This window comes from Phaseolus vulgaris, chromosome 2, assembly GCF_051622355.1.
Source record: "Phaseolus vulgaris cultivar YP4 chromosome 2, ASM5162235v1, whole genome shotgun sequence".
NCBI lineage: Eukaryota > Viridiplantae > Streptophyta > Magnoliopsida > Fabales > Fabaceae > Phaseolus > Phaseolus vulgaris.
Genome location: NC_143499.1, coordinates 31,904,453 through 31,930,553, shown reverse-complemented (window position 1 = coordinate 31,930,553; position 26,101 = coordinate 31,904,453). Strand labels below are relative to the sequence as shown.

General features: G+C 33.9%; 5 protein-coding genes across 6 annotated transcripts; 3 read left to right on the top strand and 2 right to left on the bottom strand.

Annotated features, from left to right (window-relative positions):
- Positions 1 to 4,061: 4,061 nt before the first annotated feature.
- On the top strand, positions 4,062 to 7,110 carry LOC137809704 (Galactose-binding protein). Its single transcript, XM_068610799.2, has 4 exons — positions 4,062 to 4,265; positions 4,664 to 5,880; positions 5,995 to 6,080; positions 6,651 to 7,110. Exons 1-4 carry the CDS (start codon positions 4,100 to 4,102, stop codon positions 6,883 to 6,885), a joined length of 1,704 nt encoding a protein of 567 aa, XP_068466900.1. The 5' UTR covers positions 4,062 to 4,099; the 3' UTR covers positions 6,886 to 7,110.
- A 14-nt stretch (positions 7,111 to 7,124) lies between these two features.
- Positions 7,125 to 9,232, bottom strand: LOC137809705 (GDSL esterase/lipase At5g08460). Its single transcript, XM_090299414.1, has 5 exons — positions 8,899 to 9,232; positions 8,609 to 8,736; positions 8,257 to 8,496; positions 7,613 to 7,868; positions 7,125 to 7,524 (listed from the first exon to the last, which is right to left on the bottom strand). The coding sequence occupies exons 1-5, from the start codon at positions 9,203 to 9,205 to the stop codon at positions 7,292 to 7,294; spliced, it is 1,164 nt and encodes a 387-aa protein (XP_090155540.1). The 5' UTR covers positions 9,206 to 9,232; the 3' UTR covers positions 7,125 to 7,291.
- Positions 9,233 to 11,315: 2,083 nt separating this feature from the next.
- Positions 11,316 to 14,562, top strand: LOC137811487 (phosphatidylinositol 4-kinase gamma 4). Its single transcript, XM_068613269.2, has 2 exons — positions 11,316 to 13,217; positions 13,663 to 14,562. Exons 1-2 carry the CDS (start codon positions 11,898 to 11,900, stop codon positions 14,038 to 14,040), a joined length of 1,698 nt encoding a protein of 565 aa, XP_068469370.1. The 5' UTR covers positions 11,316 to 11,897; the 3' UTR covers positions 14,041 to 14,562.
- A 5,675-nt stretch (positions 14,563 to 20,237) lies between these two features.
- LOC137811484 (Late embryogenesis abundant (LEA) hydroxyproline-rich glycoprotein family) lies at positions 20,238 to 22,378 on the top strand. The gene has a single exon (XM_068613267.1). It carries the CDS (start codon positions 21,502 to 21,504, stop codon positions 22,186 to 22,188), a length of 687 nt encoding a protein of 228 aa, XP_068469368.1. The 5' UTR covers positions 20,238 to 21,501; the 3' UTR covers positions 22,189 to 22,378.
- A 904-nt stretch (positions 22,379 to 23,282) lies between these two features.
- Positions 23,283 to 25,987, bottom strand: LOC137811483 (GDSL esterase/lipase At4g10955). 2 transcript variants are annotated; one of them, XM_068613265.2, is made up of 3 exons: positions 25,836 to 25,987; positions 25,218 to 25,285; positions 23,283 to 24,840 (listed from the first exon to the last, which is right to left on the bottom strand). In XM_068613265.2, exons 2-3 carry the CDS (start codon positions 25,277 to 25,279, stop codon positions 23,868 to 23,870), a joined length of 1,035 nt encoding a protein of 344 aa, XP_068469366.1. In that variant the 5' UTR covers positions 25,280 to 25,285; positions 25,836 to 25,987; the 3' UTR covers positions 23,283 to 23,867. The 2 variants fall into 2 exon arrangements, with proteins under 2 accessions (XP_068469366.1, XP_068469367.1); XM_068613266.2 differs by having other exon boundaries at positions 25,609 to 25,984.
- Between the last annotated feature and the right edge of the window lie 114 nt (positions 25,988 to 26,101).

Below are 26,101 nucleotides of genomic sequence, written 5' to 3'. Positions count from 1 at the left end.
AACTTTGATCCCGAAGTCTGAGAACCCTCAATCCCTTGAAGAATACAGACCTATATCACTCGTCGGTTGTCTTTATAAGATTTTGACAAAGGTTTTGTCTAATAGGATTAAAAAAGTAATTGAGAAGGTTATTGATGGTTCACAGTCAGCTTTTTTGTCCAATAGAGGTTTGTTAGATAGTGTTCTTGTTGTGAATGAGGTTGCGGATGACTAGAAAAGAAGAAAGAAAAAGGGGGTGATTGTGAAACTTGATTTTGAGAATGCATACGATTCGGTAAATTGGGAGTTCTTATTTTACATGATGAGAAGACTAGGGTTTTGTGGAAAGTGGGTGCAGTGGATTAGAGCTTGCTTTGAATCGGCTACAGTCTCGATTTTGGTAAATGGTAGCCCGACAAAAGAATTCAAACCTACTAGAGGTCTTAGACAGGGGGATCCGATGGCATCGTTTTTGTTTCTGATTGTCGCACAAGGTTTATCTGGGCTTGTAAAACAAGCGACAAGAAAAAAATTGTTATCAGGAATCAAAATAGGGGTTAAAAACGTGGAGGTGGATCTACTCCAATTTGCAGACGATACCCTCTTCTTATGTGAATCAAATGTGCAAAATATTAGGTGTATTAAGGCTATTTTAAGTTGTTTTGAATTAAGTTCGGGCCTCATGGTAAACTTCTTTAAGAGTAAGTTGGGCGCAATTGGAGTAGATAGTTATGAGGTGAAATTATACTCAGAAATACTCCATTGTAGTATAATGGAGATACCTTTCACATACTTAGGTTTAACTATAGGAGGTAATCCATCTAGGTGTTCCTTTTGGGAGCCTGTGGTATCAAAGATAAGGAAGAAACTTTTTTTATGGAAGGGGAGGAATCTGTCTTTCGCGGGAAGAGTGTGCCTTATAAAATCAGTTATCAACGCTATACCACTATTCTACCTATCCTTTTTTAAAGCACCAATTGGAGTGTGCAAAGAGATTACAAAATTACAAAGGAAGTTTTTGTGGGGGTGGGGTACGGAAGGGAGGAAAATTGCTTGGACTAGTTGGGATAATATTTGTAAAGAGAAAGAGGTGGGAGGTCTTGGTATTAGGCGTATTGAGCATTTCAATAAGGCACTTTTGGCCAAATGGCTATGGAGACTGGGTTCAACAGAATATGGTCTTTGGAAGGAGGTCTTAGAATCCAAGTATGGTTTGAGGTGGTTGTCAAATTCATATGTACCGAAACAAAATAGATTTACGTCTAGATGGTGGTTAGATTTATTCAAAGCTAGTATTTCAGACCAAGGAGTAAATTGGTTCAATCAGAATATGGTCTGGAAAGTTGGATCAGGGACGAAGATCAAATTCTGGGAAGACGAATGGCTAACCAATGGTCAACTCAGAGTAAGATATGAAAGAATATACAATAACTCTGAGCTTAAAGACAAGACTATAGATAATTTTGGTAGTTGGAATGCAGTTGGGTGGGAGTGGAGTTTCAGTTGGAGAAGAGATTGGTTTGAATGGGAAAAAACTATGGTAGAGGAATTCATGTCAATAATATCACAGGTGTTACTACAACCTGACAAAGAGGACTCAAGGATATGGATTGATCCTCCATCTTACACTTTTTCGGTAAAATCCGCTTATAATAAGTTAACTTACCATGAGTGTGGGGGGGTTTTCGTGTTTGGTTCTCTTTGGAACTTAAAGGTTATGCCATCGGCCATGTTTTTTGTGTGGAGGGATTTCTCAAATAGGTTAGCAACAAAACAGAATCTGCACAAAAGGGGGGTGATTTTAGGAGATAATTTATGTGCTTTATGTGGATCCGAAGAGGAGACTACATCACACATCCTTCTTTCTTGTAGGGAATCAAGTAAAGTTTGGAACATGTGCTTTAGATGGTTGGGAATTAGTTCTGTGAATCACAAAGATTTGATTTTTCATTTTGAACAATTCTATTGTATGTGCTCTAACAAAGAGGGCAATAGGTTATGGAAAAGCCTTTGGGTCTCCATAGTATAGAGCATTTGGAAGCATAGAAACAGGGTTATCTTTAAACAAGCAAAGGTAGACGCAGAGGAGATTTTCACTATGGCGCAAGTTCAATCTTGGGTTTGGTTGAAACATAAAGAAAAGAAAGTTATCTTTTCCTTCTCTGATTGGATATTATCACCATTAACCTGTGTCAACATGGTAAGAAGGTAAGGGATTAAAAGTGTTTTTTTATTTTTTTTTCATATGTTGATGTATGTATTTTACAGGAGCTATTTTAACCCTATTCATATTCTGAATGACTGACTGGTTTGGGTGTGGTAATAAATATGCTATAATTCTTTCAAGAGCATGTTTTTGGACTTTGTTTTGCTTGTTTAAGCCTGTTTGAGAGGTGGGAAAGGTGGTATTGATGGGCAGGTATAGCTGAAGGGGAGTAGATTATTAATTTATAAAATAAGATTGAAGTGTGAAAAGATGGTGGTTTGAAGATGCTCTTGTTTCACGAAGGTGGAGGTTTTAACATGCTTTAAATCACTGTGGAGCTAGATAAAACCAAGAATCTTTGGTGGTTTAATGCATGGCTCTTTTGCTGCTACTGATGGTGATGTTCAAATAGGTGGTATGATTGGTTTTGATTTTATTGGAGAATGTGTTCTACAGCACAAAGCATGTTTTATTAGAGTTTGTAGTAAATAACTTTTGGCTTTCGAATGCAAGTTATAGATGCTGGAGTGTGAAGATGTTTGGGATATTGTATTAGAGTTTACCTATTTTGCTGTCATGATTAGATTGTGTTTAGAAGCATAAGACTTTGTAAGGGGTTTTAAACAGGTTTTTACATGATGCCGTAAGGGGTATGTTTTGTACAAACATCTTTGTATAAGGGTTAGGACACCCTTAAAGTGTCTCATTTATTTTATTTCTTTAATTCTTTGTCAAAAAAAATAAAAAAAATTAAACTAATAACCAAAATAACTAATTTCTATATTTAATTAATTTTTCAAATCTCAAATCCAAATATATCTAAGAAGTCTTTTTTTTCAAATAATAAAATTAGATAAAATATTAAATATATTTTTCATCTACACGTAACAAAAAATAATGAAAATATTTATTCTGATAATTTCTTTACTACAAGTTTATATTAAAAATAAAAATTAATTTTATGACAAAAATATATTTAACCCTTAAATAAATTGTGATGATATTATCAAATAAAAAAAATTAGTTTGTTTATATTTTAAATACTTTAATAATTTTTATGAAATACAATAAACTAGATAATTTTTTTAAAAAAAAAATCATCACTATACTTTCATCCACGTTAGAAATTTGTTTCTTACATAACAAAAAGTTAGTGAGAATATCCATTTCAATAATTTCTCAAGTTTGTACTAGTAACAAAGAAATCAATTGTGCCAAAAAAAAAACATATTTAACCCTTAAATAAATAGTAATAACATTTTAAATAAATAAAAAATTAGTTTGCTTATATTTTAAATACTTTTATAATTTTTATGAAAAAAAAAATGGTAAAAAGTTAAATATATTTTTCGTCAATATACTTCCATGTTAGAAATTTATTTCTTACCTAACAAAAATAGTAAGAATGATCTATTTTAATAGTTTCTTTCTATAAGTTTGAATTAGAGAAAAAAAAAGTCAATCTCGCGACGAAAAAGATATTTAACTCTTAAATAAATAGCAATGACATTTTAAATAAATAAAAAATATTAGTTTGTTTATATTATAAATACTTTTATAATTTTCATGAAATACAAGTAACAATTAATTGTGAGCATAGTTTAATAAAAAATATTTAAATTAGTATATATATAAAAAGGCAAAAAAAGGAAGCAAGTTGAAGTGAGCTTGAAGTTAGTTATGATTAGTAAAAATAAGAGAAGTGGAAAATTAGCGAAAATAGAATTTAAGGGAAGTTTTGTTAAGATGGTGCGGTTGAAGAGTGGCCGTTAAGTCCTATTTCCTCGCCTTTTCTATTTAAGCGCTCAGTTTTCCACTCATTCGTTTCGCCACGCACATTTCTTTTCCTTCTTCGTTTCTCATTCTTCTTCTGCTCTGGCTTCCATCAATCCATATTCAATCATCGATGAGCCGATGAAACTGAAACATGAAGAATCATCGTCATTCATCAAATTCCACATGTCAAGGCATCAATGCCCCACCACCATTTTTGGCCTCTCTTTCTCTTTCATTTTCTCCCTATGGTGCCTCCTCTTCTTCTACATCAAGCTTCGCCTCGTTCATGGCACCGGAGGTAAAGGTCTGCTTCCCCTTTTCTTCATTTTTTATATATGCAACCATAATCGTTTTTTTGTTTTCCTACGTTGCCTGCATGCACATGTTTGATGAGACAAGAAACAATAGGTTACATGTCAACAATAATATTCATCTTGTTCCTCTTACATGTTTTCTGTTGAAATTTCATGTCTTTGATGGAGTTTGTTTTTGACACGCTTACATTTGTAGTTTTCTGTAAGGTGTTATGTTATTAGGTTGTCTGGTTTCTTTGTAAATGAATTGTATCATCTTAAATTGTTCATTTGTATATATTGAATATTGCTGATAAATTTTTTTTATTATTGTTGTTGTTTTGCAATTATATGAAATGATGATGATCATGCATGCATTCATAATCCTTGCATGTTTTCACAATTGCAGCTGTGTTGGAGTTCAATGAATCAGGTAGCACCAATAATATTAGTCAGAAACTTGCAAAACCCTTGTACTCACTTCCTGAAACCACTAGTATAGAACAAGTGTTTTGGCATGTCTTGGGAAATGGTAGTAATTTGGTGTGCAAGTTGCATCCTCCGCAGGAGGAAAATAAACTGCTGCAAATTCCTGATGGGAAACTGCAGCCCAATTACGATGAACTCAGAAACATGACAGAAGCAGAAGAAAAAACAAAGGGCATGAACTCAGCGCTTGTTAACATAACTCACAGGCTAGAATCTGATGGCTCTGTGTACAACTATGCCTCCGAGTCCAAAGGTGCAAAGGTGGTGGCTCATAATAAGGAGGCGAAAGGTGCAACGAATATACTCGGGAAGGATCATGATAAGTATCTGAGAAACCCTTGTTCTGTTGAAGGGAAATTTGTTGTTATTGAGCTTTCAGAGGAGACTCTGGTTGATTCTGTGAAGATTGCAAACTTTGAGCATTATTCTTCCAACTTCAAGGAGTTTGATTTGGCTGGAAGTTTGAGCTATCCAACTGAAGAATGGAGCGTTCTGGGAAGATTTATTGCTTCCAATGTGAAACATGCACAGGTCTTTAAACTGTCTGAGCCCAAGTGTGTAAGGTATTTAAAGTTGACCTTGCTTAGTCATTATGGATCTGAGTTTTACTGCACACTGAGTGTTGTAGAAGTTTATGGGATCAATGCAATAGAGCGGATGCTTAAGGATCTAATTGTGGCTTCTGTGGGCTACATTCCTGATAAGCCACCTGAGGATAATATCAGTGAGACCCCATCTTTGAAATCAGAAGATGGTCAAAATGATAAAAATGGAAAAAAAGTTGATACTAAGAATGATACTGTGGCTGCTCAGATATCAAGCAATGATACCACTCGAGAGTATGATGCAGAAGCGGTAAAAACAACAGTGACTGCCAACTTGATTCCAGATTCTGTCTTAGAACTTAGACAACAGCTGAATGGTAGGGTAGCTGGTGACACTGTTCTGAAGATTTTGATGAAGAAAGTGAGGTCAGTAGAGGTAAACTTATCAGCCCTTGAGGAAATCCTCAAAGAAATGAACAGAAAACAAGGAGCTAAAATACCGGATCTTGAGAAAGAGTTGTCCAGACTATCAGAAAGTCTTGGAGAAAGCAAGTCAGAGATCAAAGATCTATGGCACTGGAACACAAATTTGGTTGGTAACCCTATGCCCCAGTGCCTGTTCCTTTCCTCTTTTTTGTCCTCTCATCATGTTTCTCTTTCAATTTCTTATGTGCATTTACAGTTCTTGGTCTCTTTCTTTTTCCAGGAAAAAGGAATATCTGAGGTTGATTCTTGGAAAGATGCTGTCTCATCTCAGCTCAACGAATTAGCCAGAGAAAACAGCATGCTAAGGTTAGTGTAGTAGATCATTTTGATAACTTTGATTAAAATCTATATCTATCCCGTTACTGTTTTTTCAAATTCATATTTTTCTTAGAGTATCCTCCGATGGGAGGTTCTTATGTGTGGTTATTAAACTAAAGAACCAATTCTTACATAGGTTTATCTTGGAGCAATTCACATAACAGTTATTTGCCTAAATAACTAAAGGTCCTCAAGAATTGTGAGACAATTGTAGGACCTATTTTTAGCTCTTAAGGATTGTATGTTTGTACCATTAGAGAGAGAAAATTTGTTGAAGTTCTTGAATCTCGGTGACACTGTAGGACCCCGACCATAAACGAGTTAAGCAACTCCAACATGTTGTGTCATTGGAGAAGCTCTTACAAAATAATTGAAATCATCTCTATTAGTCATTTCCAACCCTGCTTGCTCATTCTGTTGCCACCAATACAGCATGCATTAGCACTTTCTTTTACAGAATTTTGTAGTGGAAGATTGCTTTTCCTTACCATTGCTTGCTCTAGTGACTTTTTCTGTGGTATGGTAATTGACATCTCATTTCAAATACTTTCATTTCAGATCAGATGTTCAAAAGATTGCAAGTAATCAAGCAAATATGGAAACCAAAGAACTTGCTGTCTTAGCAACGAGTCTTATTTTTGTGTGCCTTGCACTTCTCAAGATAGTTTCGGTATACATGTTGACGTTTTTTGCATCATATAACACAAATAAGGTGCCCCAGACAATTAGAGGATGGGTTACATTATTTGTATGCTGTAGTGTAACAATATTCATTATCTTGTTTAATAGCTAGGCATTCGCTTCTGCTGTAGAGACTTGGATCAATGTAGAAACTTGTTCTATATATAGTTACTGTTAAAAGTTGTCACGTAGTAAACCACTGCAACATACAAAAGAAGTGATTCCAGATGTGCTAGCTTCACTTCCATAGGTTGCAACTATGAGTTAGATGCTAAACTCTTTTTTTCAGTGGCTATTACGCCATTACTTATTCGAATAGTCCAAAAGATTTTTATGCATGACCAAGTTTTTGTCAGTGTTAATATTTGATATCCATTGTACATTTACAACGTTATATGTATATATATATGTGTATATATATATATATATATGTATATGCCTAGATCTCTTCAGCAACATGTGCAAAAAACAAAACATTTAAGTTGTCTGCTAAAAGGAGAAAACAGAACATCATAATATCATTTTGCCATCTTAATAACCATGTCCTCCAAGTTCTTAGGGTAGCACATTTTAGTGTGCCGGCCATTCCATATATTGTCTGCCAGAATGGCATTCACTGCATCAGTTGGATGAAACTGATCCCACCAGATATGGCTGGAGGAGTTACTGCACGCCATTTCCGGTGATAAGCACATGATCCAGCCCTTGTACTTCCCCATTCCACAGCAGGCCTCGGTTGTGACGTTAAAGCCTAATTAGGGAACATAAAGCAGATATGTGGTGTTAAATGCTGCAGAAATTCATAAAAGACTGAGAGGTATAAAAACAAATACTGGTACCATAACGTTCGTGATTCTTTAAAATATCCATGGAACCTTCAAACACGTCACAGAAGATGATATTGGCGTCAGGGAGCTCCGCAGCAAGATTCTCAACCATGTACCTCGTCAGGAAGTTAAACTCAACAGCCATGTCATTTATTTGCTCAACACATTCTCCATTTTCATTACCGTACTGCCACAGGTAGTGAGGGGCACAGCCAATTGGGGCAAGTCCCGTGATCACCACTTTCCTAACATTTAAGTTGTACAAGTTCTGTGTATGCAAAAGAGTCAAGAAAATTTTGAAAAATGTATTAAAATTACATGAAATTTTGAACACCTCGTGCAGAAAAATAAGTGTTGGGTCAATCACGCTATTACTGAGAACAATTTTCTTGACTGAACTAGGTATGTACAATACAGGTAAAACCGAAAAATTAACTAAATTTAGTATTAAACAACAGAAAAGGTAAAGAGGTTTCGTAATAAATGTATATCCAAAACATAACAACATTTTAGCATTGTGTCAAACATGTTTCATCAAAGAAGTCCTGCATGTTTGAGACGCGAACATGACACCAAAACAATGCATTCGTACGTATAAAATGGATGAATATCATAATTTTTTTGACTGAGAAGTTAAATCTAAGCACTGTTTTTACCCTGATCTCTTGCTGGAGTGAAGATGCCAAAAAGTGGTTGAAATGCCAGGGTAGGTACAAATTATCGACGTTGGATTCATTGAGCAAATAGTAATGAATATAGTCGTTGATTCCAATAGAAACATAAAAGACAGAATTGGATATGAGATTGGTTGCAGCATCCTCGCCCATGCTCAAAATGAACTGCTGAAGCGTGTCTGTAAATTGCTGAATTTGCTGAGTGAGGGAGATATGCTGACCCTGAACCAATTTATACATTAGAATTTGAACTTTATAACATGTTCAGAATTGCGTGAATCTGAGAAAAACAATAGGAAAGAACATGAATCTGAGAAAATTGAATGAAACAAACCAATTCAGAGCCACTAGAGAGAATGATGCCAGCACCAGCAGAAGCATAATTTACCCCATGAATCATATCATCCACTGCCCCTGTTTGCCCAAGATAACTTGGCACAAAGGGAAGCCCTACACGCAGAGCTGATGCAAAAATCATCATAAAAAAATCAATCTAATAACATTTAATTTTACACCAAAAGTAACGTTCAAGCAAAAAGAATCAAGAAAAGCGAGAAGAAAGAGAAAACAAGAGATGCATGAATTAGAAGGTTGTGAGTGATAAAGAGAGGATCTTTTATTGACCAAGATAATCAACAGGGATTCTTCCGTTGGAGAATCTTCCGGTGGGTTGGTGGGTGTCGAAATCTCTTCCGTAAGGAAGGTGATCGGCGCGTGCGAAGGTTGCAAGAAAATTGTTGGTTCCGCAGTCAACGGAGGAGTCTCCGATGACGAACAACGCCGGCACGAGAGGAGAAGAAGGTGCAGTTGAGGGGCTGAGAGTGAGTGTTGTTGATTCTACAATGGTGGAAGATAGTAAAATCATTGTAGAAGATACTAAAAAGAACACAACACCATTCGTACTCATTATCTTTCTCTTCTCTTCTTCCATTTCCCATGCAGAGATTGATATTTAACTATTCAACCTCACTCAAAAAATGTTCGTTTCTTTTCGCGGGAAACAATAATATATGCAATCTCAAATGTCCAATATACCCTTTATGAGTCTCAGGCCCACAAGGTAGCCCGCTCCAATAGTCAACCCCGTCTAGAAAAGGTAGTTTCTTCCAGCACCCCTACGTTTTTCTTCCTCTACTCCTACGTTTTACTTTCTGCACCCCCACAATTTCTAAAATTCCGAAACTAGCCTTGACATTTTATTTGAAAATGGCACCTCATTTTTTGAATTACGGATTTGTGAATCTGGAATGCATTTTTTGCATTACGGATTCTGAAACCCAGAAACATACTACGGATCCACAAATCTGGAAGATTATCGGACTCACCAATCTGGAAGATTTACGGATGCACCAATCTGAAAGTTTTGCGGATTCAATATTCTGAAAGATAAAAAATAAAGTGTGGATTTCCTGTTTTGTAAACCTAGTAGACTGCATTGTCTGTAATCACAACATATGTATTGTGAAAATGAAAATTCCCAATAAAAATGAATCTATAGATCCGTAAACCAAAAAAAAATTTCTTACCTTCTTCTTCAAACAGAGAACCACCGAACCACCACCAAGTTACAGGAGATACCACCGATCATCACTAAGAGAAACGTTTTCCTGTGCCAAGAGATGAAGTAGAACCGTTGAGAGAGAAATATAGTCTATATGTGCGTAAAGGAAGAAGAAAGAGTAGAATGTAGGTATTATGTGCAATTTTTTAGAGTTTTTAGAAAATATTAGGGATAAATTTATCTTTGCGTAACATTATGAGGGTGGAGGAAAATAACGTAGGGATGCAGAAAGAAACTGCCCCTAGAAAACTTCTTCCGTCCATATATAGAACACTTCTTTTTAGGCAATTACTTCCTACACCTACTGAATTGTGACCTGCAACTGATTCTTACATGAAACGACAAAAGTGTCCTTAAATAAGAAGGAAATACAATTCAAAATATATTTCAGAGAATGAGTTCCATTTTTTCTTTTCTATATACTTTGTATTTCAGCTTTTTCTAAAATGAGACTTTGATTAATTCTATTCCAGATTTCCATTTCCAAAAGATAAAAATCTATTTCAAATTTACCTATTTAGAATATATTTTTTATATTCCAGAAATAAAGAAAATTTTGAAACTAGATCAGGTGCAAGTCACTATTAAAGAATTGGCCTTCTTTTTATAAGACAAGGATGCACTGAAAAACAGTACTTACTTGACACGTGTGCAACAACGGTCCACCGGCCACAACGGTCATTGATTGAAGATACCCTCTGCAAACTAAAGCAAAGTACAGTGTATATATGTACTCAAATTCTTTTTAGGTAACCTATGAAAGGCAAATCAGAATGATGAATGAATGGGCGAAAAAAGGTGCTAAGGATGCCAACGGCATTAAAATCATTGTGATCGCGTCCCACTAAAAGTAACTAGTTTTATATTTGGTCTTTAGTTAAACCATTAATTAAGAGTTCAAAAAGTGGTTAAAAATTCTATTATGTTAATTTTTGGAATAAGTATGAAACTTGTAGGAGATGTATTAGTAAAAGTTTAATTTAAAAAATATTTATTAAACTTTTTATAATTTTAAGAGTATTATAATCTAATTTTAAAAAAATAAATATATTATTTTTTAAAAAATTTAAAATTTACTGTATAAATTTTTATTATAATTATAAAAATAAAAAATAAATTATTTTAATTATAAATCTTTTTGAACCAGCAATAATTAGTATATATTCGTGTCCTTATTCATATTCTTGTATGTCTTATCAATGTTTGTAATACTTCAACATTTAGTTTTTAAATATTTTTAAAAGTTATTTTTCTCTAAAACTAAATATTACGAAATATTAGATTACGTGTATTTATAAATGTGAAAAGCTTATAAAGTGTATTATGTGAACTTATGATATTATATTTTATATAATTTAATGATTAGTATTAGTAAATGTTGAATTAATGTTGTGGTGGTATGTGATGTTGTTGTTTACTGTTGTCCTAGATTGTGAGAAAATGAGTTTGGTGATATTTAGAAATAGATTGTGCACTATCTAAAAATGTTGGGGAACAGGGGCTTAGGTAAAAAATTGAAAAAAAGGCAACGGTTATAACACCGTTGTCTGCTTCTCTCTCTTGTTGTTGGAAAGTGAGAAGCTTATTGGAGCAGATAACAGAGGCGAAAATGTCGCCCCTCCCTGGAATTAGCTAAAACAATTCCTATCTTTTCCATTTAAGTTCTCATCCCTCTCACATTTCTCCTTGATTCTTTCCCTTGGTAAGAATCCACTCTCGATTGCTACCATTCATAAATCAAGCTAGGAAACGAGAGATTCGTTCATTGCCCATCACCCTAATTTGTTCATACATTTTATACGACATACAACACCAGAATTTACTCACTGGGAATGAAGACTTTTCCATAAAAAAAATCGTTTTTCTGTCTTCTTTTTCATTTTTTTTTTATTTTTTGCATTTGGGTCTTTTCGATCACTTTGATTGGAAGACCTTTTTTTTCTTCTTCTTCTTCTTCTTGGTCGTTGTAGATGGGCTCCTTCCGTTAACTTAAGAACTCAAGCGAGAAGGACTTGAGTTTAAGGGGAAAAGTAAATACACAGACACTATTCAACCTTAAAACATGTCGGCTGCTGAGGTTGCTGTGAGACCGGCTCTGAAAGAATTGGTGCAGTGGCAAGGGCGTTGTCCTGGCGAATCAATCCTGATATATATAACCGTAGGCGGTGCTGTGACGCCAATGCGTGTGTCTGAATCTGATTCGATTGCTTCGGTGAAAATGAGGTTTCAGACATGCAAAGGAATTTCTGGGAATAGGCACAAGCTGGTCTATGATGGCAGAGAGCTTGCCCGCAACGATGCACTCATCAAGGACTATGGTGTCAATGGTAGCAATGTTCTTCACTTGGTTCTCCGTCTCTCTGATATGATCTTCATTGTTGTAAGGACCGCCGGTGGGAAGGAGTTTGAGTTTCAGATTGATCGACATAGAAATGTGGGGTACCTCAAGCAACACATTAAGAAGAAGGGGAGAGATTTGATTGATCTTGAGGGTTGTCAAGAGCTTTTCTGCGACGGGGAAGAGCTCCATGATCAGACCCTCTTCGGTGACTTTTGCTACGCGGATGATGGTGTGATTCATCTGGTGGTTCAAAAATCAGCAAAGGTTGATGCCAAACCGGTTCACAAGGATTTGGAGCTTTCGGTTGTTGCTGATGATGTCTCTGGTGTGGGAGGGAATCACGTGACGCCAAAGATACAACAACATAGTGTGGATTTCTGGTTTGAACCAGTTTTTGTGAATCCTAATGTCAATCTGTTTCCTTTCCTTTGGGACATGATTGGGTCCACATTCGATGGTTTGAAACAGGGGAATCACCCTATCAGGTCCTCTGAGGGCACTGGTGGGAGTTACTTCATGCAAGATTCAACAGGTATGGAGTATGTTTCGGTTTTCAAGCCCATTGATGAGGAGCCAAATGCAGTGAATAACCCACAAGGGCTACCGGTTTCATCCAACGGTGAAGGTTTGAAGAGAGGGACAAGGGTAGGAGAAGGAGCTGTGAGAGAAGTTGCAGCATATATATTGGATCATCCAAGGGCAGGGCCAAGGTTGGAGACAGGTGAAGCAATAGGCTTTGCTGGGGTTCCCCCAACTGCTATGGTCCAGTGCCTACACCAAGACTTCAACCACCCAGATGGGTTTGATTTCTCCCCAGAGCATTCCAAGGTGGGGTCACTGCAGATGTTTATGAAGAATGATGGTAACTGTGAGGACCTTGGACCAGGGGCTTTTTCTGTAGAGGAGGTGCATAAGATCACTGTGCTTGATCTAAGAATGGCTAATGCAGATAGGCATGCTGGGAATATACTATTCAGGAAAGATGCAGATGGCCGTATTTTCCTCATTCCCATTGATCATGGCTACTGTCTACCAGAGAATGTAAACATTCTTCATCATTTCTTCAAAATTTCATTTCCCCTCTGCATTACCATTGTTTCTTGCATACATACATGCTTTTGTGTTAGGTTTCTACAAGAAAAACTGTGTCAAGTATTGGTTTTATACATTTTTTAGAATCTTATAAATCATTTTGCAAAGAGATTATTCATTCTCATGACGCCTCTTAAATGGTCTGCCCTTTTGAATCAGTCATGAAAAACATATTTTTGTTACGTTTTAGAGATTATACATAAAGATTATACATATCTTGTGTCCGTATCATATTAGTGTCCGTATCATATTAGTGTCCGTGTCATATTAGTGTCCGTTTGTCAGTGTGTGTATTTTACTAATCCATAAAAAAATTGGTGAAGCTGGATCAACAAAAGATTCTGTTATATTGATTGTGGAATGTGTGGACTGAAACCAATCTTTGTCTGTGCAGTTTGAGGATTGCACATTTGATTGGCTTTACTGGCGCCAAGCACGTCAACCATACTCTCCTGACACAGTTGAATATATTAAATCTTTGGATGCTGAGAGAGATATAGAGCTTCTGAAATACTATGGGTGGGATGTTCCGGTAGAGTGTGCAAGAACACTCCGCATCTCCACAATTTTATTGCAGAAAGGGGTTGAGAGAGGTCTCACTCCCTATGACATTGGAAGCATTATGTGTAGGGAAGATTTGAACAAGAAATCTGTAATCGAGGAGATTATTTGTGAAGCCCAGGAATCATTGCTACCTGGAATGGGAGAATCTGTGTTCCTTGAATCTGTCTCCCAGATCATTGATTCCCGAATTGACAAGCTTTCAAAATAAACTCTCTCGGATTCATAGTTATATAATGTAATACAATAAATATGTTTGCATTTGTTGAGTGAGAATACTGTGTATGTTGTGTATGCAGTCCATATTTGGATGGACTGCACTTGGTTTAAAATGGAAAATGTATGATAAATCGGCAACCTTCTCCAGGATACAACCTTCTTTCTTTATTTAAAATTTTAATTTTTGTATAAATTGATAAAAATATTATTTTTTATTATCGATTTAAGGTTGTATAGTGGAGCAGGGTGTCTATACATCAGGTGACTGTGATTGTAACTAGATCTCTTTCTCATTTCCTCTCATCCATACATTGCCTTAACCCTTTTCACAATTGTATTCACATGTTTGGCAGAGGTTAAAGGGTTGAATAAGATGATGATGGTTAACTGAAGTTGGTTGGTTTGTGTACATACTTGTAATGTTTAAAATTATGTCTGTTGTTACTTCTGCACATAGTTGTAATCTGTTCAGAACATTTTGCTTTTGAAAAACATGCACATATTTCTTATGTTACTCTCTGTAGTTGCCTTTGATATGTTTCTTTTGTCTAAGGATCTATTCTCTATATTACTAAACTTTTCTTTTGTAGTCTATGGCACTTAAAAACATCTTCTTTTAGCTTTTTTACATTTGCTTTTATAATTTCTACACATATTATATTAACAACCATTGGTAATTTTAGGACCCAAAAGAGAAATTTTAAAATAAAGAAAAGTTTTTATATGTAGAAGAAGTAAATAAGTGATTAAACATTATTTTTATTTTATAAATTAGAAAAATTTTGATTCAAAATTTGAAAACTTACATCTATTTAGAAAACACTTGTCAATTCGATTGAAAATCAAAGGAATTTCTAGCTTGGTGATTAAACCTTTTGGATCATACACTTGTCAATTCAATTAAAAATCAAAAGAAATTTCTGAAGTGGTGATTAAACCTTTTGAATCATGGAGATGGGTTTTATGACCATCATCGGGTCTTTTTTTTTTTTTTTACCAAAATGGGGTCGTTGTCAAAAAAATTACAAATATGGGGCAAGTCGTGCCAAGTTGACACGACTTCAGGAGTTGACATGGCAGAAGTCGTGTCAACTTGGCACGACTTCAGGCTAACGTGACAAAGTCGTGCCAACTTGGCACGACTTCTGCATATAAAGTCGTGCCAAGTTAGCACCACTTGCCCATATTTGTAATTTTTTTTAAAACGACCCCATTTTAGTAAAAACGAAAAAAAAAACCCCATGATGGTCATAAAACCCATGGAGATGTCTAAATAATACTAATTTATATCATTATTTGTTGGTAACTTCTTTGGTATTATTTTTTAATTAACAATTTTATTTAATAAATAAAAAATAATTTATATATTTAATATAAAAATAGTTGATTAATTTATTTTTATTTTAAAATAACTTAATAATTTTTTTAAATAATGACAATCTTTTAATATTACTTTTATATATATATATTGTATTGTTTTTTATATTTTAATTAATTACTAAAAATAATAAATTATATATATTTTAATATAATAAAAATTAAATACATACGGAAACCTATGTGATTTCGTTAGATGTTGATAGAGTGGTTAGAAAAAGTTGGAGCTTAATTAAAATATCTAGATTATTTTTTATAAGAATTGAAGCTAATTGTTTTATATTTTGATTTTTAAAAACTGAACTAAAAATAAACTAAAACATAATTATAATTACTAGCGGAATCACAAGTGATATTGCATCTGTTTTTTATTTTTATCATTTATATATACAGTTATGTTTAATATTAAAAATTAAATAAAAGATGTCAATTAAACCAAAATAGTATATTTGTATCCGTATTTTTATTTTTTTATTTATATAATTATGTTGAATATGAAAAATTAAATAAAAGATGTCAATTAAACCAAATAATAAGAAGAGATAAAAATTATATTTTTTAAGAGAGATGAAAATATGAAAAAAATAATTGTTTTCCATTGTAAGGATGTTTCACGTTCCATTCGTTTCACGTTTGACAAACTACTTCACATTTAAAATTTAAAATTGATAACGGTCAGTACATTAGTTTAAAAAAAAATAATTTTCAAATAATTATAAGAATAATTAGTTATTTAGTAAATATTTAAAAATAGGAAATGACTGAAATATCCAAAAAAAACTGTTCCTCCACCTCTTTGAATTCAAAACCGACTTATACCAAATGATTTAAAAGAAAATAACGCAATATCCATAATAATAAAACAAAATCAAATATTAATATAAGGATCAAATAGAAAAAGAATTGAGAGCAGTTAAAAAAGAGAATCCTTTATATATAAATATAGATGAGATTTAAAAAATTATATAATACACAAACATAGATATTTAAAAACCATTTAGATTATGATTTTTGAACATTTCTTATCCAATAATATCCGTAACAATTTGTATTGATGAAGCTGAAGTGAAGGAATATGTTGATGACATTAATGACATAGAAGATTATATCAACATGATGCATCATGACAATCAGAATCATTTCTTCCAAAACCCTAAACTCTAAAATCTGAACTTGTATAATGTTTATAAAGAGAGTTAAAGAGAAGATAGAAAAAAAAAAGTCTCGGAATGGAGTTTCCTTAAACCAAGCTTTGTCTTCTCACCTTTTCCATTCTTTCCAATAGACAGATGCACACTAATCACTACATCACCACTTTTAGTACAAAATAATAATCTCAAATATAGAAACACAAAATTTCCCAAAGGAGACTCTGACCAAAGCAAAACCCCTCATAGAGGCAACGCCCAAATAAATATTAATGGATTGATAGAAAAACAAAGTAAATTTTAGAAACAAAATATTGTTTAATCAATTTTAGTTGTATGAATTTAACTTACATTGAATTCTTCTAAAATAAAATATGCGAAGGGCATTTTTACTAAAACTACCTGTTAATGAATTTAAAACTTTACTTTTAATAATTTAAAAAATACGTATTATATATACCAATTATAAATATTTAATTTTATACGATCTTATCCATAATACTAATAATGAAAGGCAAACAGTTAAGATAGCAAATAAATCTTATCCATAATACTCATAATGGATCATTATATAAAAAATAGAAGTGAATACTACAAAATCAAGTTGACAAAAGATCATGGGACCACTCTAGCAAATTCCCAAAATCAAATATATAAATCACCCTAAGATCTGAAGGTTTTTTTCCCGCTTTTTTACCAAAATTTGGATCTGTTTTAAAAATATATCCAAATTTGGAAGAATCGTGCATTTATATTAAAGTATACAAATTGATACATTATTACTAAATAATGTTCCAAAAACTTATTTTAACTTTTTATAAATTATTTTTCTAATTTACTTGTGCTCATAGTGTTGAAAGAATCCATCTTTCACTTTAACTTGTAGAATTTTTCATTTCAGCTAAGTTTTGCTAATTAACCGTGATTCTTAGTCAACATAATACATCCCGTAAGTTCCCATCAACCACAAATATGTTTCATTTCATTCACATCATCATGTTTTTTATGATGTAATTATGTATTATTTGTTGAATGATATCAATTAAGAAAATTTGTAGTTAAATATTCTATGTTCATTGTCATAACATTTGACTTTAGAGTTAGTTATATAGCAAAAATTGTTAGTTATGTTTAGTGTATGATTTAATTTGTAAAAGATTGTTACGACTTATTAGAACAGTTATGGATAAGGTTAGTAATATTTGATTAAGAAGATAACTTGTGAGATTTTTCACCTACTTCATTTGGATTTTGGATTGTTTAATGTTTCATAATTTTGTAAAATTTGTGTGTAATAAATTTATAAAAAAATAAAAATAATTTTTTGGAACGTTAATATAATGTACCTTTTGTATACTTTAATATAAATTGTTAGTGGAGTTTGATGGATATGTAACCTTTTTATACTTTAATGTAAATGAGATTTAAAAAAATAAAGCAAATAGGTTTTAAAAAAAAACATTACTTGGTTTGTGATACAATTTTTCTTTATTTGTTGAGACAAAAAAAAATTAATCATTTGTGATTCATTACGCTAATGTCATTGTTTATATTATTTAACTTATTCATAATACATATAATTATTTACAATTAATTAGTTATTTCATAATAATTACAATAATTATGGAAGTGTTTTTTATGACGTCGTCTCCCTTGCGATATGTCTCTAATGTGTCTCCAAAATAAGCATGTGACTAGGTTCATTTGGAAGGATAACGATCAATTACTACGACCAAGACGACAAGTCATCTGGGTTATCACCCACCTCCAATTTGTAGATCTTCGAGTCATCCATATGATAAATGTAGTTGGGTTTGGACATGTACCAACCATCTCCTTTATCGACATTAACCATCACTGATTAGTGCACTAGTTGATTGGTGGAGAACGAAGATCCATACTTTTCATTTTCCACACGGAGAGTCCACAATCAGATTACAAGATGTGACTCTGCAATTAGGTATATTCTCATCGATGGTGAACCTGTCACTGGATTCACAAATGTGGACATGGTTCCAACGTGCCAATACTTGTTGGGGTCCATCCCTCCCCCAAATGTAATTAAAGGAAGCACCATAAAGTTATCATAATTGAACAACAACTTTCAACAACCGTCTGCTAATGATATAGACAATGTCATCACTTAATATGCTAAAATGCATATTTTGTCATTAATTAGGAGTTTGTTGATGCAAGACACATCAACAAGCAGAGTACATATAATGTATTTGTTATTATTAACTGATTTGACTCATGTTGTCACTTACAGTTGGGGTTCAATTGTCTTGGCGTGTCTTCGTCGTGCATTAGATAACAAAATTGACTATCACTAAGACAACATAGGAGGTTGTATGCTACTATTGCAGCGTTGGGCCTGGGAACAGATTAAAATCCTTTCCCCAATAAATAAGTCATTAACTCCTGAGAACATTGTCACCGGACATGGTTTCCCAATAGCAAAAAAGTTTATTTTGATATATGAATTTACGTATACAAATGAAATTTGATGTTTAATGTTAACATATTTGTTGTCTATACAACGTCACAAAGGTACCACCAACCTACAAGGATAATAAGTTTGATAAGGAAGACAATTGATAATTTACAACCCAAAAAAGGTTCATAAAAACATCAGTTTATATTTTCAATCCAATGTTTAAGTATACATTTTGTCTCATGCCAAGTATTTTGCAATTTTTGTGGACTCCATCCAGCAGGCTAGACGTCAATGTATTAATCAATGATGAAGTTTCTCCAGTTAGTAGGGAAGTTGTTATCCTAATCCGTTTTGCTACCATTGAATTTCATCAAGTTGGTCGAGTTATACGACAATTTGGGTTTCAACAAGGTACTTCATTAGAGCCATAACACTTATATGAGTTGCACAAAGAAGATATGAGAGACAGAACAAACAGATATTGATCGGAATACCATTAGTGGTGGATGATAATGTGGACTGATAGACATAATTATATAATAGAAGGCATCCAATTCAATGGTAATGATCATTTGCATGATTCCACAACATACATGCAGTAGTACATTAATAATACTATACTATCTGTTACATATCGACTCAAGAATCGTCGTCTGACGATGATGTAGGTTAATTCATATTCATGCTTTTTAGTTTTAATAATATCAACATGTTTATACTGAAGTTAACAATTATTTTTTAACAATATGACACGCCACAAGACCCCATGGAACAACAACCACAACGTCTTCACATCTGACTTATCAGCCTTCGAGGTTTCCTTCTTACAATCATGGTTTTGATGTTGGTCAATCCAATCATTCAAAGTCTTCCACAACCATCCACACCCACACACATGAATCATCTTCACGTTTCACTTCATTCTCCACACCATCAGATTCCTTACACGTATAATTTTTTACTTTTTCCACTCCAAATATTTTTGGAACTTCAGCATTGACCCTTCCTCCTACATATAATTTGACATCATCCATGCACTATTGACCCACAATGCCTTCATCAAGATCTCATAATGAAGCCAATAACGATGATGACAAAGATGTGCTGATGATCATCTTCCACTACAGTCGTGCCTTATTAGCATGATTTTCCCAAATCTAACTATTTTTTAGAAGCAATCCCACTTTGGTAAAAAAAACAAAAAAAAATAGCCCATGGTGGTAAACAAAACAAGATTTGAACTGGCCACTCCATGTATATAAATCAAATGGACAGATCCAACAAACTAGATTTGAATCAAATAATCAACCATAATCATTCACTTTCATGCTTACAAGTTACATTAGGAATGGGAAGAGAGATCTTTACCTCTCTTGTTGATTCATGTATGGTAAAAAGCTGCGAGATGGCGTTTGGTCATTCATCTTCACCACCAGGGTTCAATCAACATCACCTCACGCCAAAAAAGAAAACCATTATTACCAGAGACAAGCTAACAGAAAAAAACCAAATCATACGAGGGTCCCAAACCTCATCCTAGGTCCCCTCAGTAAAATTGAAAATTTCTCACTCTAGCTTATAAACTATAACTTCCAAAGATAAATGTAAATTCTTGTAACCATCAGTAACAAGCCTCACTTATTTCTATTTTTCAGTAACAACAAATTTAAAATTCAAAACATAATCACACCAGTGTGAGTAGAACTGATGCATTGATGAAGGTTAGATATATAATTAGAAATGACCTTCACTTTTGGACCTCTTTGCTTTAAATGGTTGAGGTTGAAACGTTGTATCTTCCAAGTTGGTGTGTTCAATTCAAAGTGACCACTAACTTGACCTCCCAACTTTCTCAAAAGGTCTTTTCCTTTCTCACTGATATCAAAAATATCATATTTGTGGAAAAACTATCTCCTACTACCTCAGATCATGAATGAATTGAATTGTACTTGTATTAAGTATATAGGAGAGTATCTTCATAATTTGCCTTCATCCGTCTTTTCGGTCCTTCCGTTTCTTTTCCCGTCTCTTTTCTCAATCATTCGTGTTAGTAAGAATTCCTCTCGGTCTATGATGTACTACTTGAACACTCTCAAAATTAAGTCAATGTTTTATCTTAATTGTACACATAGAAAAATAAAAAACTAAACTAAATATTCTATCTATTTAAAGATATTGGACCTCTCACATCATTATCTTTCTGATTATGTTACACTAATATTTTTCTCGTAACGTTTTCACTGTGGTTTGAAATTATTATTGACTTCTTTCGAACTTCTAACGTATAGACTTCCGACATGACCAGTTCATGAATGAATATTATTTGTAGAGAAAGTTAACAGATACGTTGTCCTACACTGAAACATGGGTCAGTCCATAAATTTAAAGAAAGAAAGGGTCCAAAAATTGCAGGTAAATAGAATTGGATTGAAGGCAAAAAAACAAATAATGAAATAATCAGCATGAGCTATGGTCCTACCCACCTCTTCACATGCTGCAAATTTCTACACACACTCCATGTGCTCCTGGGTTTTGTTTTATTTTGCTTTCATTTGCTTTGCCTTGCTGCATACATCATCTTCATCACATCACCAAGATACTTCCTCTCCAACTCCAACATCCACCCATGGCGAAGCCCGAGAACCGCACCAACCTTGCGTCGTGTTTTGTGGCCACCATTTTCCTGATTTTCATCCTCATCGTGCTCTTCCTGGTTTACTTCACGCTATTCAAGCCCCAGGGCCCCAAAATCGCCGTCAGCGCCATCCAGATCCCTTCCTTCTCCACCTCCAACGGCACCGCCAACTTCACCTTCTCTCAGTACGCCTCCGTCCGCAACCCTAACCGTGGCACCTTCTCCCACTACGATAGCTCGCTCCAGCTTCTCTACCACGGCACACAGGTCGGCTTCATGTTCGTCCCCGCCGGCAAGATCGCCGCCGGCAGGACTCAGTACATGGCCGCCACGTTCACCGTCCAGTCCTTCGCCTTGGGCCTGGGACCCCCTTCGGTGAATGGGCCCAGCAATGTGGGGCCCACGATGGAAATGGAGTCGAAAATAGAAATGGCTGGGCGCGTGAGGGTGTTGCACCTTTTCAGTCACCACGTGGAGGCCAAAGCTGAGTGCAGGATCCTCGTCGCTCTCATCGATGGATCCGTCTTAGATTTTCGTTGCTAATTACTAATTTTTTTCTTCTCATTTTGTTTGTAACCGTAAAGTATTGGAACAGTAGGGTTACCAAATTAGTATTAGGACCTTAATTCAGCATCCAAACATTTACCTTTTTGCTGATGAAAGAATTATGAAAAATATTTACTTATTTGGCACGTAACTATCTAAATGTAATAATATTTAATTTTTCATTCAATATTCTATGTATTACAATAATTACAGTCTCATGTAATTTAGGAGTTAAAATCAATGATAATTTATATTTTATTTTTTTTTAATTCATCGAAATATTTTTTAAAAACTTTTATATATTTCTTTCTTCTTTCTTTTATAATTTATCGAAATACTTTTTAAAAGATACAACAATTTCTAAAACAAACACTATCTCAAACGCCGTGATTAACTATAACTAACTATGTTATCTGTTATCTCTCAAATTTAAGTTATGATAAAAAGTTACACATTTTGGTTTCTCATATTGCTCTTTAATAAAAAAAAATTGTATATTTTCATTTTATTCAAATAGAAACGTTATTACAAATTTTAAATATTCTTAGTTTTAATTATTTATTTTATTATAATAAAATAAAGTTATTTTAATTATTTATTTTTATTATAATAAAATAAAGTTATAATTAATTAAAAAACCACTATGAGAAGTTAAAATAATTGTCAACTTATTTTTTTCATAATATATTAAATATAATTAAAAAAATTACTGTCAACGTGCTTTTTGTTTCACAACATAAATATAATTAGAAAAACTTAAAGATATATAATATATTTCTAGAGATCACAAGTATTTTCAACTAGAAAAAATCTTATTCAACACATTTATATAACTAATCTTGTGGTTGAATATTTGTAATTACAGTCAATAGTTATGCAATACAATATTTATAATATTTAATATTTTGTCAGGTTTTACTCTACATATAAAGTTAATAAATAAAATAAATTGCAAGCTTTTATACATATAACTTATCCCTTATATGTTTAAAATATATTTCTAACCTTCAAGATCTCAATAAAAATCCTTCTCGTGTAAAGTTTTCATGATATTAGATTCACAACAATAATAAAAAAGAAAAACACATAAATAACATTAAAAGAAAACATTTTATTACTACTGAAATGTTCTAAAATGAATCATTTATACACACAACACAACCGTCTGAATATATAAAACCTTAGAATTGGAATAACAAAAAACATTGGTATCATGGCAAATAATTCAGCTAACCTTCTTGCTCTCGCGTGTGTAAACGAAGTTCCTTTAAAACATTGCATAGTTCCCATTGATGATCTGCATTAGTTTCTGATACATGAGGAATTCAGCACTCTTCTTTCCCCATGTAACAAAAATAATCTGTTATCTCCATCAATATGAAAATGGTAACCACTTTAAGAACATGAAAACCAAAGACAGCATGAAAACCAGTACATTTACAACCACCACAAGAATTATTAGTATTGGTAGAGCTTGAATTCCACGCTTTCACATAGAAAACCAGCGATAATATAGCTCTATATGCATCCACCAATATATCACAACAATCTCAAGAATTTAGTTTTGGCAGTAGAGTTAGGATTCCACACTTCAAAAAATTAACTTCACATGGAAAACCAGAGATAGCATCACCCAATTCACATCTACCAAGCAATATATACAATTGCAAGAATGATCAGTATTGGTAGAGCTTGGATTCCAGGGACAAGTCAGGTTTCCACCATTGGTGAATTCCATGAGCTTCTCTGAAATCTCGTGAAGGAGTACGATTAACAGTTAGAGATGCAGAAGGAATCAGGTGAAGAGGTTCATCAGATTCCTTCCCCAACGCACCCATCAGTAGACAACCAAGGGAGGTTTGGGTGGCTAACTTTTCAATGCTTCCTGCACCAATCTCCTCCATTTTTGTTCTGTGCTCAAAGTATCCGATGTACTCACAGCAGATAGGGTCAGATGGATTCACAAATAAGCATGGAACCCAGGCAGACAAAGCAGCAAATGGATCAAAGGACAAACTCTTCTTCTGCTTAGCCTTCATAGCAATGGCAAGTCCTGCTGTTACTACACTGCCCGCAAATCGAAGCCCATGTTTCAATTTCTTATCCTTGATTCTCTCAATTGGAGCAGATACATATGGAGAGTTGAACAGAAGAGACGGAATAAATATGCCTGTCTTGGCCATCGTTTTCCCAATGAGCATTGCCATTGCTGATCCTAGCGAGTGCCCAGCTAACCAGATATTTTTTGAACCACCCACAGTAGCCACCATGTTTCGAACAGCTTGGATAGCTATCTCAAAGCGTGATGTTTGATGAAGCCCATTTCTCACAAAGTGTATATCCAACTCAACATCACGAGATACCGAGTCTGCTTTGGTTATAGTCCCTCGGAAGGCAATTACATAACAAGGACTTCCGTGTAAGGTGTCATTGCACATAGATGTTGGAGGCTTGAACTCATAAATTGCACCAAAGATGGAAGAATCAACATCATCAACAAGTGTACGAAGCAACTGAAAGTGGAAGAACGTCCACCAAGGCATCGCAAGAGCAGTGGGACCTTCTCGTCGTTCTTGTCTGTCCTTCTCTAGAACATAAACACCTTGGACCAAACTAGCAGCAACTGACTTTCGATGATATGCATTATCCCTGGATAGAATGGAATGTACTATTGACTATTAACAAAATCATAACAGCCACACAAAAATCTGATGGAAACTTTAGGATTCAAGATCTTATTAATCAAGTAAACTAATACTGCCATGTGGAAGCTTTATGGCCAAAAGGAAGAACTTGTAAAATCTCCAAAGAAGATATATAGTTCTCAGAAACCACTATTTATTAGCAGATATTTTGATGTAAACATGTTATTATGGACACTGAAAATTTGCAGTAATGCATAATCAAGGCAAATCAGACATGGTGAAGAATAACTAGAAGTGCGCAACACTGAAGAAATGAGATTATGTAAGAACAAAATGGAAAGAAAAAAAAAACAGAGAGGAAGATTTGTTTAAAGATCATACCAGTCAACATGTGTTAAATGTAAGGGTCCAGAGCGGTCAAAATATTCCCTCTCAGAGGCCATTATACCCTGCAGTTCAACAAAAAATGAAGTTAGATCAATATTCAGTGAAATCTTAACAAACAACAACTTGAAAAACTTCTTATGGCTTCAATTATCAACAAATAACACAAGTCTGTAAAATCAAAAACGTATTGACAATAATGCACATCATCATCTTTTAAGATCTTACAAATTATGATTCTCACGCATCATAAAATTATTTTACGTAATTTTCTAACAAAGTCAACAATTGAAAAACCCATAATCTGCAAAAGAAATGAAGACTAAAAAAATTGAGATCTGACCACAACAAATATCCAGATTACAAAGAGAGGTTTTTGGCACTCAACCTCACTCTTGTGAAGCAAAGTAAGTACTCCTGCCCAATCAATAACCTTTCATACACACAATTTAGTGGAAAAAAACATCTTTTCTACTAAACATGTATTCAGCATTTGACATTCCACGGTTTGATTCGGCGAAAAAATATATTCGTGAAAATGAAATTCAGCTTAAATTATACAGGTAAACAAAAATGAAGAAGAAAAAAATAAAATGTAGAGGAAACTGTGTGAACCTTGAGGAAAAGAAAATCAGGGAAGAGATCCCACAAAAGAGATCAATTAAGAATGGAAATGAAACATTGAATTCGAAGTGGTTTATTGGTATTTGGTGGAAGTCCCAAAAACGTCACCGTTTCGGATTTGGGATCCAAGGGAATTACTGAGTCGCTTTCTGATGCGAAACATAAAATTGCACTTTACATTTTTTCTTTATTTTTCGAAATAAATAAGAAACAACTTATAGGGTTTTCTTTCTTCTTAAAAGTTATTTTCAAGGTTT

Coding starts and splice junctions, on each gene's coding strand:
- LOC137809704 (XM_068610799.2), top strand. CDS start 4,100: ATGAAACTGAAACATGAAGAATCATCGTCATTCATCAAATTCCACATG. Junction 4,266..4,663: donor TCATGGCACCGGAGGTAAAG/GTCTGCTTCCCC, acceptor TCACAATTGCAG/CTGTGTTGGAGTTCAATGAA. Junction 6,081..6,650: donor AGAGAAAACAGCATGCTAAG/GTTAGTGTAGTA, acceptor CTTTCATTTCAG/ATCAGATGTTCAAAAGATTG.
- LOC137809705 (XM_090299414.1), bottom strand. CDS start 9,205: ATGGAAGAAGAGAAGAGAAAGATAATGAGTACGAATGGTGTTGTGTTC. Junction 8,737..8,898: donor AATCCCTGTTGATTATCTTG/GTCAATAAAAGA, acceptor TTTTTGCATCAG/CTCTGCGTGTAGGGCTTCCC. Junction 8,497..8,608: donor TCTCTAGTGGCTCTGAATTG/GTTTGTTTCATT, acceptor AAATTGGTTCAG/GGTCAGCATATCTCCCTCAC.
- LOC137811487 (XM_068613269.2), top strand. CDS start 11,898: ATGTCGGCTGCTGAGGTTGCTGTGAGACCGGCTCTGAAAGAATTGGTG. Junction 13,218..13,662: donor GCTACTGTCTACCAGAGAAT/GTAAACATTCTT, acceptor TTGTCTGTGCAG/TTTGAGGATTGCACATTTGA.
- LOC137811484 (XM_068613267.1), top strand. CDS start 21,502: ATGCTGCAAATTTCTACACACACTCCATGTGCTCCTGGGTTTTGTTTT.
- LOC137811483 (XM_068613265.2), bottom strand. CDS start 25,279: ATGGCCTCTGAGAGGGAATATTTTGACCGCTCTGGACCCTTACATTTA. Junction 24,841..25,217: donor CATTTAACACATGTTGACTG/GTATGATCTTTA, acceptor CATTCTATCCAG/GGATAATGCATATCATCGAA.